Below are 17,548 nucleotides of genomic sequence, written 5' to 3'. Positions count from 1 at the left end.
CTGCTTTTTTTATGGTTGAAGATAGAAAGTGTGGGAGGAGAAAGGTACAAGGGAAAATGGAGAATAAATTGGGATTAAATCTGAACAGGCTACCATCCTAGCTGCTGGCTTGCCCAGCTTCCAGTTCTTAGCAAGCCCAGGCTGCATGAGAATAAGTCAGAGTTTGTAGAGCTGCCCTGGCTCCAGCTGAGCCCCAGCCTGAGGGGCTTCCATGGTCTTCTGCTCAGTCATGCCAGCTCTGGTTTCAGTTTGGCCATGTGAGCAGCCGATGGCTTTTGCTGAGGGCAGCCTTGCCTGCTTGAGCAAGCTGCTTCTCTTGGTTGAGTAGAGGCTGTTGTGAGCTTGGGCCGAACCATCCAACTGCATGTGGTCCTTCCAAGGTGACGAAGTGTTGTGGACCTGCTCAAGCAAGTCCAGAGGAGGCCATGCAGATGCTGTAAGGGCTGGAGCAGCTCTGCTCTGGAGCCAGGCTGAGAGAGTTGGGCTGGGTCAGCCTGGGGAAGAGAAGGCTCCTGAAGGGGAGACCTGAGAGCAGCTCCAGTGCCTGAAGGGGCTGCAGGAAACCTGGAGAGGGGCTTGGGACAAGGGATGGAGGGACAGGCCAAGGGGAATGGCTTTAACCTGCCCGAGGGGAGACTGAAATGAGCTCTTAGGCAGAAGCTCTTCCCTGTGAGGGTGCTGAGGCGCTGGCACAGGGTGCCCAGAGAAGCTGTGGCTGCCCCATCCCTGGCAGTGTTCAAGGCCAGGTTGGACACAGGGGCTTGGAGCAAGCTGCTCTAGTGGAAGGTGTCCCCGCCCGTGGCAGGGGTTGGGGCTGGAGGAGCTTTAGGGTCCCTTCCAATCCAAACCAGGCTGGGATTCCATGACACCACGTCTGTCCAGGCTGCCAGCAATATGCACAACCTGTGACAACGGTGTTATCAGGCTGTGACACCCTGTGAACTCCCTAGGTTGCTCACTGGAGCACGTAGCTTCAGCATGTTTCCAGAGGTCCTGGGAAACCCTTTAGGGTTTCTGGAGAATCCAGCAGCTGCAGGACAGGCGTTCCCCTTGCCCAGCTGCAGATGGGCATTTTTGGACGCTGTGCCAGCAGCGTGCGCTGGTGGCCTCTGTGCCAGGAGCGCCGGGGCTGCCCTTGCCCTGGTGTTGCCCTGAGCCTGGAGGGCTCCGCCGCAGCTCTGCCATGGGCTGGTGCCGCCTGCGCCCTGGGGATCCTGCACAGCCGCCGGCCGCTCCCCTCGGTGCCGGCGCTCAGCGGCGAGGGGGGGCGAGGGGGCAGAGGGATGCGGGGCGGGAGCGCGGCGCCTCCGGCCCCTTGCCTGGCTCCGGAGCGCGCGAGGCTGGAGCCGCGGCGCCCGCGCCGGGGTCCGCCGGAGCCGGGCGGTGCCTGCGAGCAGCGCGGCCGGAGCGCAGGGCGGTTTCTGCCTGCCAGGCTTGCAGGGGCTGACGTCACCTCGGAGGAGCAGCGGCTGCGGCAGCACGCGGTGCCCGCCGCCCTGTCACGTCGGGCGGGCTGCCCCCGGGCCGCTCTGCCCGCCCGGCCCCTGCACGGGCGAGGGGCAGCGGCGCGGCGTGGGTGGGAAGAAGCGAGAGGGAGCCGGCGCTCGGCCGCCAGCAGCAGGCTGAGGGTGGGCGCTGTGCATGGGGGAGTCCGCGGCGCTTCCAGCAGCGGCAGCGTTTTCCCACCTCCATAGTCGGGTCTTCCCGTCCTGATGTTTCCAGTGACTCCCGCCCGCCGGTGGGAGCAGAGGAAAAAGGGTGTTACAGCCTTAGCAAATGCAGGTTCTCCTGGCCTGTGCTCTGTGCTCTGCATGCGCTGCTACCGACTGTCACAGCTCCCCTTCTCCTGTCCCGGTCCAGAGGTTTTTGGGTCTGAGTGCTTTGCCCAGAGCAGCCCTCTGTGGAGATGAAGACACCGATGGTGTGAGGAGGGGTAGATGGTCACCCAGGCCAGCCACAGCGGAGCTGGGACTGAGCAGTGCCCTGGTGCTTGGTGGTGGCTGCCACTGGGGCTGTGTGCCCAAGCATGCTGCAGTGTCATGGAGTGGTGGGTCACTGGAAGGGGCACCAGCATGATGACAACAAAATGATTGTTCTGTCTGGATGTTGCTTGCTGGACAAGGAAGTGCTGCTCCCATGGCCCTGCTTGGATCTTGCAACACAGTCAGAAAATCATGTCTGGCCTTTGGTCAAGGCCACTGACACTAACACACAATTCAGCAGCTTGTGTGAGGTGGGGTGTGCTGGGGCACTCGCCTCTCCAAGTAGGGTGATGGGCTTGGGCTCATCTGGGGCATCTCTTGGGCACAGGACAGGATCTGCAGCTCTCCTAGCTGTGGGAAACGAGGGACATTCCATCCTGGGCTCTGGGTGCATGCATCTGCATGGAGCCTGTCTGGGATCAGGGACTGTTGTAACAGGACGGAAGTGGTATGGATGGTGGAGGTGATGCTAGCTCAAACAACTCCTAGGACAGCTTTCCTGAGCATTGCCACCGCTGACTCTGCAGTGAGGAAATGATTTAGTGCAGGACTGCAATGCTTGGACTTTCAAGTACTGTGAGGGAACATGTGTGCCCCTTCTGTCTGCACTGTGACCTGGAGGGGTGGCTCTGTCGGGCTGGCCCATACCATAGGCGTAGGGATTTGCTGTCCCCATAGAGCCACCCTGCTCCATGGGCTTGGTAGCTGTGTTGGTGTCACATGGTACAAGATGGGGTGGTAATGGGTGATACAGGAAGGTGGTGCTTGTGCACCAGCAGATAACTTGTAAACTTATCTCGGCACAGGAAAACTGATTATGTTGTCTTTCAGCTTCTGTGGAAAAGTTCATTCCCACTTGTCTCCGGTTATTTTCCTCTTATCTGCTCTTTGCCCTGGGTTTCATTACCTTTAGCCCGGGTCATCTCCATGACCTGGTTTACAACTCTGCCAAGCAAAACTTTGCTCAGCTCATGAGGAGTGGTGGGTGGGCAGTGGTGTGAGGCAGAAATAGGTGTTGGAGCAGGTGTTGGTAAAGGAAACAATCCGTTTTGAGCTCTGCCACCGAAACTAGAGGTTCTTACAGCCATGGTCTGGATTACAGCCTGTGATTAAGCAGTTTTTGCTTCCTATCTGAGTCAGCAAAACTGAAACACTGACAACTAATCTTGGGTGTAGCTGTTCCCATTCAAGGCACTCTGGTTTTGTTGCCCACCCTCTCTAGTCACATTTGCAGGAAGTCTCTGTATTTTAAGCTGCAGTGGGTTCCTCTGTGCCCAGCCCACCTCCTTACATTTATAGAGCCTCCTCCAGGCCATGCTGGTCCATGGAAAGCATTGGCTGTGCACACACTGAGCCTGCCTGCAGCCACCAATGCTTTCTCCTCTTTCCTGGGCGCATGCAGAAGGCGTCTTGACCCATCATAAGCACAGGTGGTGGTACAGGTAGGACAAGGGTTTGTGCAAATTGCCCATGCCCCAGTTGGTTGGAGGAGGTCCATGTCCTTTGCAAGGCTGGGTTTCCAGAAAGGAGTTTGAGGGACTGGGGTATGAGATGTGAAAAACATTTCATCAGCAGCTGGGTTTCATTTTTGTTGCTTTGTTTGGGGTCTTTCAGAAATGGGGATGTCACTGCATTGAGCCAGGTCTGGGTCACTGAAGTCTCCTTTCTTTATTGCATTTCACACCTGCTTTTTCTGACATAAAAAATACGAAGGTGTTTGGAGTCAGAGTTTCAGAAGCTTGTTTCTCTGAAGAGCTGTGTGATTGTGTAATTGCTCCCTACTGTGGTTCGGTCATAATGATCCAATTTAATTTAAGTATCCGGGCCCATGGTAGTTTCTGGGGCAGTTGTCTGGGAGAGGATGTAGGAGCCATGACTCTGGCAGATGTGAGGGGGATGGTGATGAGCAGCTGGGATAATGTCACAGCATGGCTTGCCAAAGCTGGAGAAGGAAGTGAAGGAATGCTGCTTTGTGCAGACAGCTCTCTTTGCTGGGTGAGATTTACACTCCAGTTGCTAGCTGTGGAGTGTTGATCTCGGATTTGTGAGTGAGCTTATATTGCCTTAAACTAGGTGCCAGTTGCTTTTTTGTGATATTATGGAGAACAAGCAAGTTGTCTTGGTGTGAACTTTGTGCTGGTGCCAAGGGCTTGCTGAAAGCAGATTGTCTGTCAGTTCACTCCTGGATAGATGTCTGGAAATTCCAGGGTTCTACACTTTGGCGTCGTCAGTCACCTGCCCGCGCAAAGGGAGTGCTGCAGTAATTCTGCCCTTTATGAAGTGCCATTTCCTCTAGAATAGAATATTTCAGTTGGAAGTGACCTAAAATGATCGTCTAGTCCAACCGCCTGACCGATTTAGGGCTGACCAAAAGTTAGAGCAAAATTACTAAGGGCATTGTCCAAATGCTCCTCAAAAACTGACAGGCATGGAGGGCACCAATCACCTCTCTAGGAAGCCTGTTCCAGTGTTTGACCACGCTCTCGGTGAAGGGGTGGTCACACACTGACCTCTGGTCTAAACTTCCCCTGGCACAGCTCTGAGCCATTCCCACATGTCACCTCACTGGATCCCAGGGAGAAGAGGTCAGCACTTCCCTCTCCACCTCAGGAAGCTGCAGACAGCGATGACGTGGTCCCTCGTCTAGCCGAGGAGATGCAGTCTGCCCGGCAGCTATCCTTGCCTGTCCCGCCTTTCCTCCGGCTGCCAGCCGGGAGGGAGCTCGAGAGAGGCCGGGCGCTTTCGTTGGAGGCGCTGGGTGCCGTGGGCCCGGGCGGCAGAACCGGCACGTGCCGGGGCGCGGCGTGGCGCGGTGCTGAACGGACAGCTCCGGCCGCCTCCGCCGCGGGCGGCACCGGGGACACCGGGCACCCTGCGCCGCCCCGCACCACCCTCGGGGCACCACCGGCTCCTGGTGGTCGGTCCTGCCAGGCCGGAGCAGGCACGTTCAGGCTGGAATAGAGCGATGCCATGTCCAGATGTTCCAGCGACCCCTCGCAGGGCTTACGGAGTCTCCTCCAGGGCTCTCTGATCTTCCAGGCTGGGTCAGGCTCTCTTAGAATGAAACAGACTGGTTTGGGTTGGAAGGGACCTTAAAGCTCCTCCAGCTCCAACCCCTGCCACGGGCAGGGACACCTTCCACTAGAGCAGCTTGCTCCAAGCCCCTGTGTCCAACCTGGCCTTGAACACTGCCAGGGATGGGGCAGCCACAGCTTCTCTGGGCAGCCCATGCCAGTGTCTAACACCTCTTCCTTTGCTGCCTTTTTTTTTTCTGGCTGGGGAGCAACTGCGTGTCTGTCCATACCAGGGCCAGGGGACTGTGTTTGCTGCTTAGACAGTGGCTCTCATTAACCTCTGCCCTTGCAGGGAAGCATTTGTAAAATGGAAACTATGCAACCAGCAAGGTGAAGGAGAGAAGAGCTGCCGCCATTTCTTCATGCTGGAGTCAGGGAAACTATAACATGAGATAATCCAGATTATTTCTATCCAGAACGTGGCACTAAATGGCCTACTTCCAGCAGTTATCCCTGAACCATGTGGAAACCTGGCAGGCCACCAAGAGGCTGCTGCCACTGCTGCCACTGACAGGCAGGGACCTATCCTGGCAGCGCCTCTTGCTCACACAGCAGCTGCTGGCTGTGCCACATGGCCCTGCCTCAGCTTCCCACCAGAACCTGGGAAGCAGTGAGTGGGAAGTTCAGTCAAAATATAGACCAGCTCAAGGTGAGCATGGAGCCCACTCCAAAAGAGCCCAGGATTTCAAGAACAGATGTCTGTCTATAGAGGCCACCTTCTGCTTGCACTGGCAGGATTGGGTGCTGACCCCAACACTGTCCCTGTTGCAGTGCTCACTGGCTGTCCTTCAGCAACATTGCCAGGCTCAGCTCAGTGACACTGAGAAACCTCCTGCATTTTGGGGGCTTTTGGTGCTAAACAGGAGTTGGAAACGAGCCAGGCTATCTCACCTGTGGGGTAGTGTGTCTTCTGCAGCCGGGCATTGAGCAGTGTGCTGGCATTCAACACCAAAACTGCCTGGAAAGACTGAAGTGCAGGCAAAGGAAAGGTCTGCTTTGCCCCTGGTTTCCTTCCCAAGGCAGGCTTGGCTCTGTCATGAGGGAATCTTTAAAGGCCACGGAGCAAATGGGGATAGGCCATATTGCAGCAGGAGGCCATTGGCACCACAGCAGAAGTGGCACTTGAAATGTCTGTTTCTCGAGATTTTGGTAACATTCTTCTGTTCTGAATGGGAGCTCTCGAGGATCTTGGCACGTGTCTGGGAGTTGTCAAAGAGCTTCTGTCCCACATATGTTCTTGCAGCATTGAGGAACGTAACTGACACTTCTCACGTGGTCTCTCATCCTCTCCCCAGGCCAAAGGATGTGCAGTGGAGTGTGTTGTAGGCTTCTGACATCCAGCTTACTTTGAATATTGGTGGTGCTGTGAACGGCAAGACACAGGGGTGTTTCTTGCACTTGAAGCAAATGAGGGTGACATTTGTGACTGTTTTAGCTTGTGTCCCATCAGAGTGACTGTGGTGCTGACTGTGATAGACATCGGGGTGCCGCAGATGTGCCTCTAGGACAGACCTAGAGAGTGAGATGGACACCGAAGAGACCTGGGGAGACCTTTGCAAAGTGGAGGGCAGACGTGTGTGGACTCCATGGTGCTGGGAAGCCTCCGAGTGTTCTGCTTTGTCAGCGTCCTAAATGCTGAAGTCTTCATGGCTGGGGTGGCAGTACTTTGCTCAGATGGTGACAAATGCTGAACAAATGAAAGCAGGGACAGAGCTGCCAGCCAGGGTGATGAGAAGTGTAGGAGACTAGGCTGGAGGGGACACCGAGGGGGTCAAGATGGACTTGATCCTCCCATCTGCCATGTAGCATCCTTTCCAGATATGCATGGGGTGCTTTAACACTCTCTTACTATGAATGTAACGCTACTACCTAGCATGAAGTTCAGCTTCAGACTGTTCTGACCTTTATTCCTGTGGCCTTAAGGTGTTATTAACCTGTGTCCTCTGACTTGTCTAGACTATCCCCACTCTTCCAGGTGTTGTCCAAGGTTTTTTGGTGGTCTTGCTGGTCTCCTGTGGCCTGTTAGTTGGTCCAGATTTTTGGGGGAGGAAAACAGTATAATTCCTTGATGCGCCTTTATAAGCTGAGAGGAGAGCAAAGTAATTCACGCGTCTTTATAAACTGGCTGTTTGCAGATCCTACTGGATTCTCCCTTTTTTTGGTGTCAATGACGTGCTGGCTCACACTGAACTTGTACCCCCCTGCAGCCCTTATGACTCTTCTGGCAGAAGTGCTGCCGTCTTTTCTTCTGTGGTCTGTTTGTGCAAGTTTTTCCCACCCAGTGACTTACAGCCCTGCCCATCATCTCTCAGCCCTTTCCCCAGTCTGGTGGGAGTCTGTCAAATTCCTGCCCTGGTCTCCCTAGCGCTGGGTGTCACGTGCAGATTTTAAAACATTCTCTGTTCTGTCATTTAGCTCATTCATGGCAAAGCAGAGCAGGAGCAGCAGCAGCAGCAGCAGCAGCAGGGCTGACCTTTCTGAAACCCCTTTTCAGTGTAACTTCAAGCCACTGGTAGCCATATATTACTGTGCACCAGCTCTGCGGTGGACCTGAAGTCCTGGGAATTGCTCTCATAGTGCTGTGGGACCAGGAAACACCTGCCTGTGGCATGGATGGGTAACTTGGGGTGGGTCAGAAAGACCTACAGGGCACAATCTGTAGCACACAACCACCATCTTCTCAAGCACTGACCCAGGCCACAAGCACTAGAAGCTGCAAGTCAAGACCCTGCTCTTGCAGACAGGCTGGTGGGAAGGTTTGGACCTGGGCAGGAAGAGGCAGAGGTTTCTCATGCTGCTTGCCTGGTGCATGTCTGTGGTGGGGTGCCTGGGCTGGCCCTTTGCTGCCTCTCACTGTGATACAACAGGGTCAGACGGTGAGCAAAGCTACAGAAGGCAGAGTGGCCAGAGGGTGCAGTGGGACATCCTGTCTGCTTGCTGCTGGGAGGAAATCGTGTGTCAGTGCCAGCTGGGCGGTCTGAGGTCCTGGTCTCTCCTGGCTTCGACCACGCAGAGGGCAGAGCCACAGCACCAGCGTGATGAGCTTGGGGCTGGTCAGCCTGAGTGCTGAGGGGCAGGAGGCTGGAGCCTGGCAAAGGCTCCAAGGCAAGGGCAGGCTGCCTACTTGCATCGCCTTGGCTGCCTGCCAGGGAAGGTGTGGATCCAGCTCGTCTGGCTGGTGTGGAGACGCCTGCCTGTGCATCTGCAAGGGAGGCTTCCAGAGGATCCCACCCGCCCAGGTTTCCATGGAGAGCGTTGAGGAGGGAGCTGTCTGGCAGACAGCGCAGCCCTGGAAATGCGGATGGAGCATTTGTTTTCCCAGGCAGATGAATAACTCCCCCAGCAGCCTCACTTCCTCTGCTCACCCACCGGCGCTCTGGCAGAGCGACCTGGGATACCGGCGGTGTCTTTCTCCTGCCGGCTCCTTGCTGTGCGCTCGTCTGAGCATCCCCAGTATGTGCCCAGCCCAGCCCCATCTCCCTTCCAGTTGGCAGGCATGGCTTCTGCTGGCGCAGCGCTGCCGGGAGCCAGCAGCCATCTTTGCTGGGGGATGCGCTTGGCTTCGCAGCTGGAGGCAAGAATGGGAGCGCTGTAGGCGGGAAGCTTCGCTCCCACCTCCTGCGGGATGCGGGGGAATCACTTCCCCGAACAAAATGTCCTTTCTCGGATTTCCGTTGTTTTGCTTCGAAAGGCCAAGGGCAAGCTTAGGAGCTGGTGCGGCGGCAGCAGCAGTGAAAGGCGCATGCAACGGCCCCCGGTGAAGGGGGCTGAGCTCTGGTTCTCATGGCACTCTGTCAATATTAAATTAAGGTTAAATTCCCATCCTAAATGTTATGTTAACATGAAGTTACAGCAGAAAGCACAGAGCACAGAACAGCAATATGAGGGTATAAGATGTGTTACAGGGGTATTGTAATCATCCCAAATGAGGCATTTGAAACCCAGGGAATTCCATATTCAGGGTTTGCGTCACGTTGGGGGTTTGTAATTGAAAACCAGTCCAAACATAGGAAGGCTTAGAGCAGCATGTCACTGAGACTGTTCTGGGTTCCTGCATTCTGTGCTTGTGGAGACAGGGGCAGACGGAGGTAAAAAGTCCTTTAAGATGATAGAACCAGATGTGGAATTACAAGTGTTAGAACACTACGATCTCCATTTGGGTGTTAAGGCATCATGGCTCTCCAGGGGAATGTCAGGGCTACTGGGTGTTGACGGTGTGGTTCCACATCTGGACATACTTGGCTATCACTAACGTAACTCACCTCTGTGTCTGATGCTTCATAAAGCTCATAATTGGAGACAGTTGCAAGTCCTGTAGTATCATTTTATTTAAGTTGAAGATGTGTACTTAGAACTTTAATTCTATCTTAGCTTGTGAGTGAGTTTTCTTTTCAAATTTACATGGTTTTCATAAGCTAGAAGGACCACGGATGAGGATTAAACAAAACCACAAGGGAACATCATCGTAACGTAATTCTGAGGAGCTGTAGCAAGCAGCTGGGTTTTGGCTGTGTTTTATAAAGAGATCCCTCCTGGTGCCACATCTGGGTGATCACACTGGGGTCATGGCTGCTCCAGGGGCACAGGACAGGTGGTGAATTCAGCCCTGGCTTTGCAGCCATTGGGAGCTGTGGAGCAGTGCTGCCTGGTGCTGGGAAACGGCTTGGCTGGAGGAGCTGGTGGAGCAGTGATGCCCAGAGCAGCGTGCGGCCACAGCCTGAGGAAGCTCTCAAGTCAGGAAACCAGCTGGTAAAGCCACCACAGGCAGGGCTGTGGTGCTCTTGCAGAGGGAAAACCAATGACGGGTCAATTGAAATGGCTCTTTGGGGAATTGTGGGCACTATCATAGAGACTGGAAGCTGCCTGTGGCTTCCAGTCATACAAATTCGATATGACAGTCATTAGTAATTGGGCTTTATGCTAACCCATGGACCCTCAGCAGATCTGCGCTGGGCAATTTGCCTTCCAGCAATGTCAGGTAGAGTGGTGGGTCTGAAGCACTTGTGAGAGCCCATGTGGGACTATTGCAGCTTTGGGGGTTCCCCAGCCATCATCGCACCCCTGGGATGTCGCTGTTCAGCAAATGTCACTTCTCTGCTGCAAGGAATATTAGGTGAAGGATGGTTTTCCTCCAGAGCTGGAGGCGCTGTGTTGCAGGGACAGCTCCAGCAGTGGCAGGGTAGAGCAGAGCCTGGGGTCCCTGGGTGCTGCAGCTGTATTTCTGCCCCACGATACACCATTTGTTTCTTAGGCTGTTGGGGGATAACGCAGCAGGGCTGTTCTCCTGCTGGGTATGTTGCTGTCACTGTCTGCTGGGGCAGGAGGAGGTGGAGCAGGACAATGGGCTGAGGTGATGGGGGTCAGGGATAGAGCAGGATCAGCCCCAGTCATGATAGCTCAGCCCTCACATTGTCCCTGTACTGTGGAGGGGGCGGTAAGTGTGACCTCTTACTCCCCATCGTTTGTACCACCCTCCTTGTCTGGCATTGCCTCCATGGCCTCTGGAGCAGTGCAGGCATGCCCAGTCCCAGGAGGCCTTGGGCAGGCTGGATGCAGCAACGTGATTTTCTGTGCTGAGTGTTTCTTACTATGCTGGATTTCTGAGCCTGCTGTGTCCCTGGGCACATCTGGAGGGGAGGCACAGCACAGGCCCATTTCCTTAGTGGCCAGCAGTGAATTGCCTGCACATGTACAGTGCAGATCTGAGACACCCTCTATGGTAGGATTTTTGGTTGGTTTGTTTTTTTTTCTCTGCAGATTTTCCTTGCTGGATGAGGTGTTCTCCATTCGTGGAGTCCCTGCCCAGCTGAGCCTCCACCAGAGCCGCATCCTCCCATCCGCATACAGCTCTTATTTTGTGCTCCAATAATTCCAAGGCAACTCTGCTCCATCTGAGCTTGGGAGAGATTTACTGGGTGGGCATGTAAGGATGCTATGGGGAAAAATGGAGGTGCCCCGCCACCTCTACCGTCTCTCCCAGGGTAAGGACATGTGGCTGACACAGGACAAGCATCCTCTGACCTGCTACCAAGCAGGGACTGGGCTGCAAAGCCCGAGGCATGGATCTTGGCCTAGGGCTGCTGCTGCTCTTCCCAAGCCGGCTGAGGATGAGCATGGCCTCTGCGGCTGCCCTGGTCTTAGTCCCTGGGGAGCAGCGGTGCTGGTGGTGGGGGCTGCACTTGCATAAACCAGAATGCAGCAGGTGGCGGGGAGGTGAAGAGCGGAGCACTGGAAATCCACGCAGCCTCCAGCAAGGGCTCTGCTGCACAGGAGCTCTGCATTGGTCCCCAGTTGCAGGTCCTGCCTGCCCTGCCCCCTGCCTGCCCTCCTGCCTTACCCCTTGCCTAACCCCGTGCCTGCCCCTGCCTGCGCCCCGTGTGCCCTGCCTGCCTTTCCCCATGGGCCCAGGGAGGAGCTGCCACATCTGCTTCACACCCTGCTGACAGCCTGGTGTGGGGATGTGGGAGCAGAGCTCTGCCTTCCCAGGGACTGCTTGGGTGGCCAGGAGGCAGGCGGGGAGCGGGGCTGGCACAGTGGGACAGGGGCTGTGCCCATCGCCTGAGTTGTGCCTGGGTTCTCCCCGCTTTGGCCAGCAGCAGGTGGAAGGAGAAAGGTGCCTGGAGAGCATGTGGATGGGCAAGATGGGTGTCTGGTTAGGGATGCGTGGGTCTAGTTTGCTGATGTGTGAAGTGGGGTGGTGGCACACAGGCAGGGGAGCAATGCTGGGATGCGGCCCAGCTGAGGAGCGCTGACTGCAGTGTGGGCCCAGCCAGGAGCGGAGAGAGGCCAGTGGGCCATGCCGGAGAGCAGTGATGCCCAACAGGTTCCTAGCATGGAGGGATGGTGCCAAGGAAGCGGCACTGTCCTGCTTATCTTCACACCTGTAACCTGCTGCTGACGCCTTCCTGCAGCACGAGGCAAGGGCACCAGGCTGCTTCCCAGGGCGCTGCAGGGCTCACTCAGAAAGGGCAGAGGTTGGGCTGGCTTCTGAGCACTGGGGACAGGCTCTGCAGGCAGGGACAAATGCCATCTGTGTGTCTGTACATGCTGTACCGGTGCTGCCCGCGCTGGCCTGCTCCAGAGCTGCCTGCCTGGGTGGTGGCAGAGCCAACGAGCACCCATGGGTGGGAGGGTCTGGGCAGGGATCTGGCTCCTTCTCTGCGGGAGCTTTTGATTTCTCCCAGAGCAAGTCTGCTGTTAATTCCCTCCATCTCCCCACAGCAGCAGCAGTGCCCCCAGGGCTGCGCCGTTGGCAGGCAGGCAGCAGCAGGCAGTGGGGCGGCTTTGAGGACCCATCTCCCCGTGGCCGCGCACACAACTCACCCATCAGAAGGTGCGACTCCTGACTCCTGGCTCTTCTGCTCCATCTTTTCCCAGTGGGCAAATTGGAGGCTTGGCATGACCGGGATGCTCTGAGCCCTTGCCCCAGGAGCTTCAGGCCTGGATGTTGGTGCTGCTCCTCCCGGACAATGTGGCTGATACTCTGGAGAAGCCCTCTCGTGCCCGCTGTTCTCCAAGTGCCTGAGCTGGCGGCTGGCTGGGATCTGCGCCTCGCCCTCTGGATCCTGAGCTTCACCTCAGCGTTCATTCACATGGAGGGCCAGGTCTACTCACCCACTGTCAACACGCACTATGGGAAGTTACGGGGAGTGCGTATGCCTCTGCCCAGCGAGATCCTGGGGCCCGTGGACCAGTACCTGGGGGTGCCTTATGCTGCCCCCCCCATCGGGGAGAAGAGGTTCATGCCCCCTGAGCCACCACCATCCTGGTCAGGCATCAGGAACGCTACCCACTTCTCACCGGTCTGCCCCCAGAACATCCACAATGCTGTTCCTGAGATCATGTTGCCCATCTGGTTTACCTCCAATTTGGATATTGTGGCCACTTACATCCAGGATCCCAATGAGGACTGCCTGTATCTCAACATCTACATCCCCACGGAGGATGGTGAGTCCCGCTGGGGTGCCCGCCGGAGGGCAGGGGGGGCCGCTCCACCCTCCCCAGCAGTGGTTGGTCTCACCTGGGTGTTGTGTTTGAAGCATGTGGTTGTGGACCCTGCAGCATGCTGTCTGTTCGTTTAGAGCTTTCTCCAGCCACGCAGCTCGCCTTCTTGCCCTCAGCTACCATCTCTGTCTCGCGTGCTCCTGCTCCTCCACCACCTCCCAGCTCCCCCTCCCTCCACCTCCATGGCATTGTCACCGGTTCCTCTCTTGTGTTGCTAAATCTGAATCCGACTCTCTGACCGCAGATCCACAGAGTGACAAGCTGGTTTGTGCTCCCCAGGCGCCGAGTGCCAGGTTCTGTCTTGAGTTGGTTCGGGTTCGTCCCTCCCTGCTTCCCACCCTCCCCAGGTCCATGCGCTAGTTGTGGGTGTGGGCTGCGGCTGGGAGGAACACTCTCTGCCTCTCCCTGGGAAGGTGCTCTGGCAAGGAAGGGATCTCGGAGCCCTTTTCCGGGCCCTGGTAGCGATGGGAGTTTGGGGCACTGGCAGGCACATCGCTTGGCTGCTCCCCCGTCTGCCGGCGGGACAGTGGTGGAGCAACGAGCCTGGGGTGCCAGGGACCCACGGGCACGGTCCTGTTGGGGTGAGGCTGAGTGGGACCGGGTGCCTCCTTGTCTAACCTTTTCCTTTGTAGGAGATCTCACCTGAACTGTAAGTAGAGGGCAGAGGAGGCTGCGCCTGCCCGTGCGCCCGCCTGAGCCTCACCGCAACAGGAGCCCCCGGGGGTTTTCAGCAGTCTGGAAGGGACCTGCAGTGGGTCTGCTGCATGCAGCGGGGCAGCCTGGGGGGCCGGTGGCTTTTCCCAGGCCAACTGGCTCTGCTCCTCTGTCCCCGGGGCCCTTGGCCACGGGATGCATCGTGCCTTCCTTCCCGCCCAGCACGGCTGGCCCAGAGTTTTCCTCCCACGGCAACGCTCCCTCCCCACCTCCCGCGGTCCCGGGGGTGGCGGGAGGGTGGCAGGGTGGTTGTGATTGCATGCCCACTCCCACCCGTGGAGCCTCCTGTTATTTTGTAGTATTTTATTCATTTTACAGTAAAACGGATTTCCAAGGAATGCACCCGAAAGCCCAACAAGAAAATATGTAGGAAAGGAGGTATGTAGCAAGGCGACCGGCAGAGAGGCACAGAAAGGAAAGAGAGAGAGAGCGAGAGGGTGCTTGGCTGGTCCCCGGCCGCAGCATTCTCCTCTGGCACCTCTCTGTGCCGCCACCCAGACCGCGGGCCCTCCGAGCAGCCCATCCTGCTGTCCCCCACTTCCCACTCCAAGGAGCCACACACGCTCTGGCCACCTCTGCTCTCTGGCCATGGGAGCTGGGGCTGGTGCCATCTGGGAGCACGGGTCTGGGAGCAGGTCAGAGGAGGATGCTCACATTGCTCCAGGCCTTTCAGAACAGCTTCTCTGGGGCTGAGCCTTCATCCCAGTGGCACCAGCAGCCTCCCAGTCCCTGGGAATGAGGGCCTCTGATGGCAGGTAGCACTTAAATGCACCCATCTCTTATGGATGCATTCCCCCTCGGGGGTGTATAAACTCCCTCAGGGAAGCATGAGTGTGATGCGGGCCTGCAGCCCATCCTGATATAAGCAATTACCCTGTAGCATCCTTGGTCGTTTTGCATCCAAATCTCCTTGGTTAAAAGCATCTCCTGGCTGCATGAATGCTACCTGCTCTAGGGGAAAGTGTCTCTGCCTGAGGCAGGGGGGTGGAACTGGATGAGCTTTAAGGTCTCTCCCAACCCAGACCAGTCTGGGATTCTAAGTTCTGCCTCAGCTCATGGTCCTGCCAATGCTGCTCACGCTCCTGTGCTTCTGCCAACCCTGCCAGTGAGGACCTGCTCTCCACCCCTGGCATAGTATGCTTCCCAAGCCCCAGCCAAGCACTTCCAGCCCAGACACATTTCTGCTTTGCTTTGTCTCCATCCCCAGGGCTACACGGGGCTCATCTTACTGCACTTTGGGACAAGGGGGAAAGCTCAGCCCCCTTGCCCCAAAGTGATCCTGTATTCCTAGCCAGTGCTGTGGCCTGGGGAGTGAAGACAGGCAAATGGGAGCCTACTCAGCCGCTTGTTGGACACAAGACTTTGCCCACCGCACCGCATGACCCCTTTGCAGGCAGGGGGAGCCTGGGCTGCTCTGTGTGTCCCCAGGTCGGATGTGTGGGCAGACAAACAGCCACGCTTCTTCTGGAAGGCTCAGGGAAGGGAGGGGGTGTCTGGTGGACAGGGGGTCCCTGCATCCCAGCCTCCACCTCCCTGCACCCCTGAGGTTGGTAGGGCCGGCGCAGCTGGGCTTGGATGTTTGGGGAGCACTTTCCTTCCAGCCATTTCCCCGAGGTTTGTTCCTGGATTTCTTTGCTTTGCTTTTCCTGTTGCTGCCCTGGCTATTCACACGCCATCCCTCTTGAGTGCCAAGGCTGGCCCTGAAAGGGCTGGTGCATTAGGGAGTCTCTGCACGCTGCCTCCGGAGCTGGCTGTGCCAGCGATCACCAGCCGCTTCAAAGCGCTTCCTCTCCCGGCCCTCCCACTGGCTGCTGGGGCTGGTGGACCCCCTCCATCCCCTGCTCTAGGCCAGCGCCAAGGAAGCAGGGTCCACATTATGGCTGGAGGAGGGGGGTGATATAAGATGCAGTGAAACATCTCGGGCACGCTCATCTCTTGGTTCTCCCTCCCCGTCAGCTCTGCTCATGGGCAGAGTTTCTTTGCAGCCCACCTGCAGTTGCCTCTGGTCACCTCCCTGATGTGCCCTCTGCCCCCACCGGGCTCTGCTGGCTCAGGGACTAGCAGATCTCCCGAGCCGGCCGTTTGGGAATCCAGGCATGATGTGCCGATAATTAAAGCACCCGAGCACTGACACTGCCATTGGCTCAAACCGAGTCCCCTGTGATGAGACACAGGTTTCCCAGTCCCTCATTTGTGCATCCGTTAGTGCCTGAGGTAAGGATCATGCACCTACAGTGCTGATTGTTTTGGGCTGTGTCATTTGAACATTGGCTTGTTCTGGAATAGTAATGATTATTATTTGTCAGGCCACATATGAGCAGTGAATAAGCTCTCCTCTCACAGAGCAGTATTTTGGTGGTTTAAAATGTTTCAGCTCCCACCTCAATGGAGTTTTCATGATTTCTGCCACTCCTAAGCTCTGCATATTCCATAGCAGCCAAGGGACTGAGAATTTATCAGAACTCATCCCTTTAACAAAAAATGTCTCCGTTTCGAGACCCAGTTGCCCACAATAATTTCCTATATGAATATTTACTATGTGCCAGTCTCCTCCATGCACATTGGTCCCTTCACTGGGAGCAAGGCATGGATGGTGCCAGGGGAGCTGATAGCTCTGAGGCTCAGGTTTTCTGTGGAAATAATGCTGTCCACCTGAAGAGGACGCACACACGGTACAAAACCTATGTGCAAAATGCAGCTCTGCCCTTGGCTTTGTGCTGCCAACACTTGCAGTCTATGCTTGGCTGTGGTGGGTGCTACTTTTCCCTTTCCTTCACCACCAGTCTGGGCAGGCCTTCCCTGTGAGGGTGTTGAGGTGCTGGCACAGGGTGCCCAGAGAAGCTGTGGCTGCCCCATCCCTGGCAGTGTTCAAGGCCAGGTTGGACACAGGGGCTTGGACCAAGCTCCTCCAGTGGAAGGTGTCCCTGCCCGTGGCAGGTGTTGGAGCTGGAGGAGCTTTAAGGTCCCTTCCAACCCAAACCAGTCCATGGTTCTCTGAGCAGGTGGATGACGTTTTCAGAGGGGAAAGGTGTGGCTGCCCTGCACAGAGCAGCCCTCCCCAGTTTTTACTGCCCTCTCTAGTTGGGCTGTGTAGAGTCCACGAAGCTGCAGGGACAAATGTGCCAGTCCAGCTGTGCAAGGCTGGCTGGAGCTCCCAGCAGCTCCTGGGCTCGAGATGCACTTCACCTGCTTTGTGGGAGAAGCATTGCAGCTTCTCCGCTGCTTTCCAAGGAGTAGACGTGTCCGAGTACTGGCTGAGGCTTCCCTATGGCTGTGTGACTCCTGCAGTGCTTCCTTGCTGGAAGGCTTCTCGCCAACCTCCTGTGAAACCTGGTGGCTTGCAGGGCTGGCCTGGTGCTCCTAGGGTGTGATTTGCAGAGGTGAGGGTGGGTGTTTGTGCTGGTGGAGGAAGCAGAGTGTGAGATAAAGTGCTTTTATGGAGTGCGCTAAAGGATGGAGATGAGTCCTCTACATCACCCACGGACAGGGAGGGGCAGGGCAGTACTGCAGGATGCTGCAGTCCTGGAGCAAGGACCACCCAACGCAGGTCCCAGGGCAGCTGCCCCTGCCTGTGGGGTGGTGCAGCAGCAGGGTCAGCAGCTGCCATCAGTCCTGGTCCTATTCCTTGTCAGTCCTGGAGGAGCACCTGAGCTGATCTGACCACCAGCCTGTCTGCCTCTGGCTGTACGTGGCCATCGGATGGTAGCTGCTGTGGGGTGCTGCTCCCCATGGCACTGCTGCAACTGTGTGAGTGCCTCCTGCACTGGGGGGGGG

At 56.7% G+C, this 17,548-nt stretch overlaps 1 protein-coding gene across 6 annotated transcripts in view; it reads left to right on the top strand.

Moving 5' to 3' along the window:
- Positions 1-17,548, top strand: part of NLGN3 (neuroligin 3) — a 42,161-nt gene that overhangs the window by 6,230 nt on the left and 18,383 nt on the right. For 2 of the 6 annotated variants that reach the window (XM_062630111.1, XM_062630109.1), the window contains exon 1: positions 12,278-13,003. In XM_062630111.1, coding sequence (XP_062486095.1) covers positions 12,526-13,003 — 478 coding nt within the window. In that variant the 5' untranslated portion in view covers positions 12,278-12,525. Of the gene's footprint in view, positions 1-12,277; positions 13,004-13,304; positions 13,354-14,092; positions 14,153-17,548 lie in introns of those variants that run through there. The other 4 variants (XM_062630112.1, XM_062630106.1, XM_062630107.1 and 1 more) reach the window with 4 other exon arrangements.

The sequence above is a fragment of the Pezoporus occidentalis genome, unplaced genomic scaffold (assembly GCF_034315485.1).
Source record: "Pezoporus occidentalis ecotype Australia unplaced genomic scaffold, CSIRO_AGI_Poc_V1 ctg348, whole genome shotgun sequence".
Taxonomy (NCBI): domain Eukaryota; kingdom Metazoa; phylum Chordata; class Aves; order Psittaciformes; family Psittacidae; genus Pezoporus; species Pezoporus occidentalis.
The sequence above is the reverse complement of the archived record's forward strand: the minus strand, read 5'-3'. Positions and strand labels throughout refer to the sequence as shown.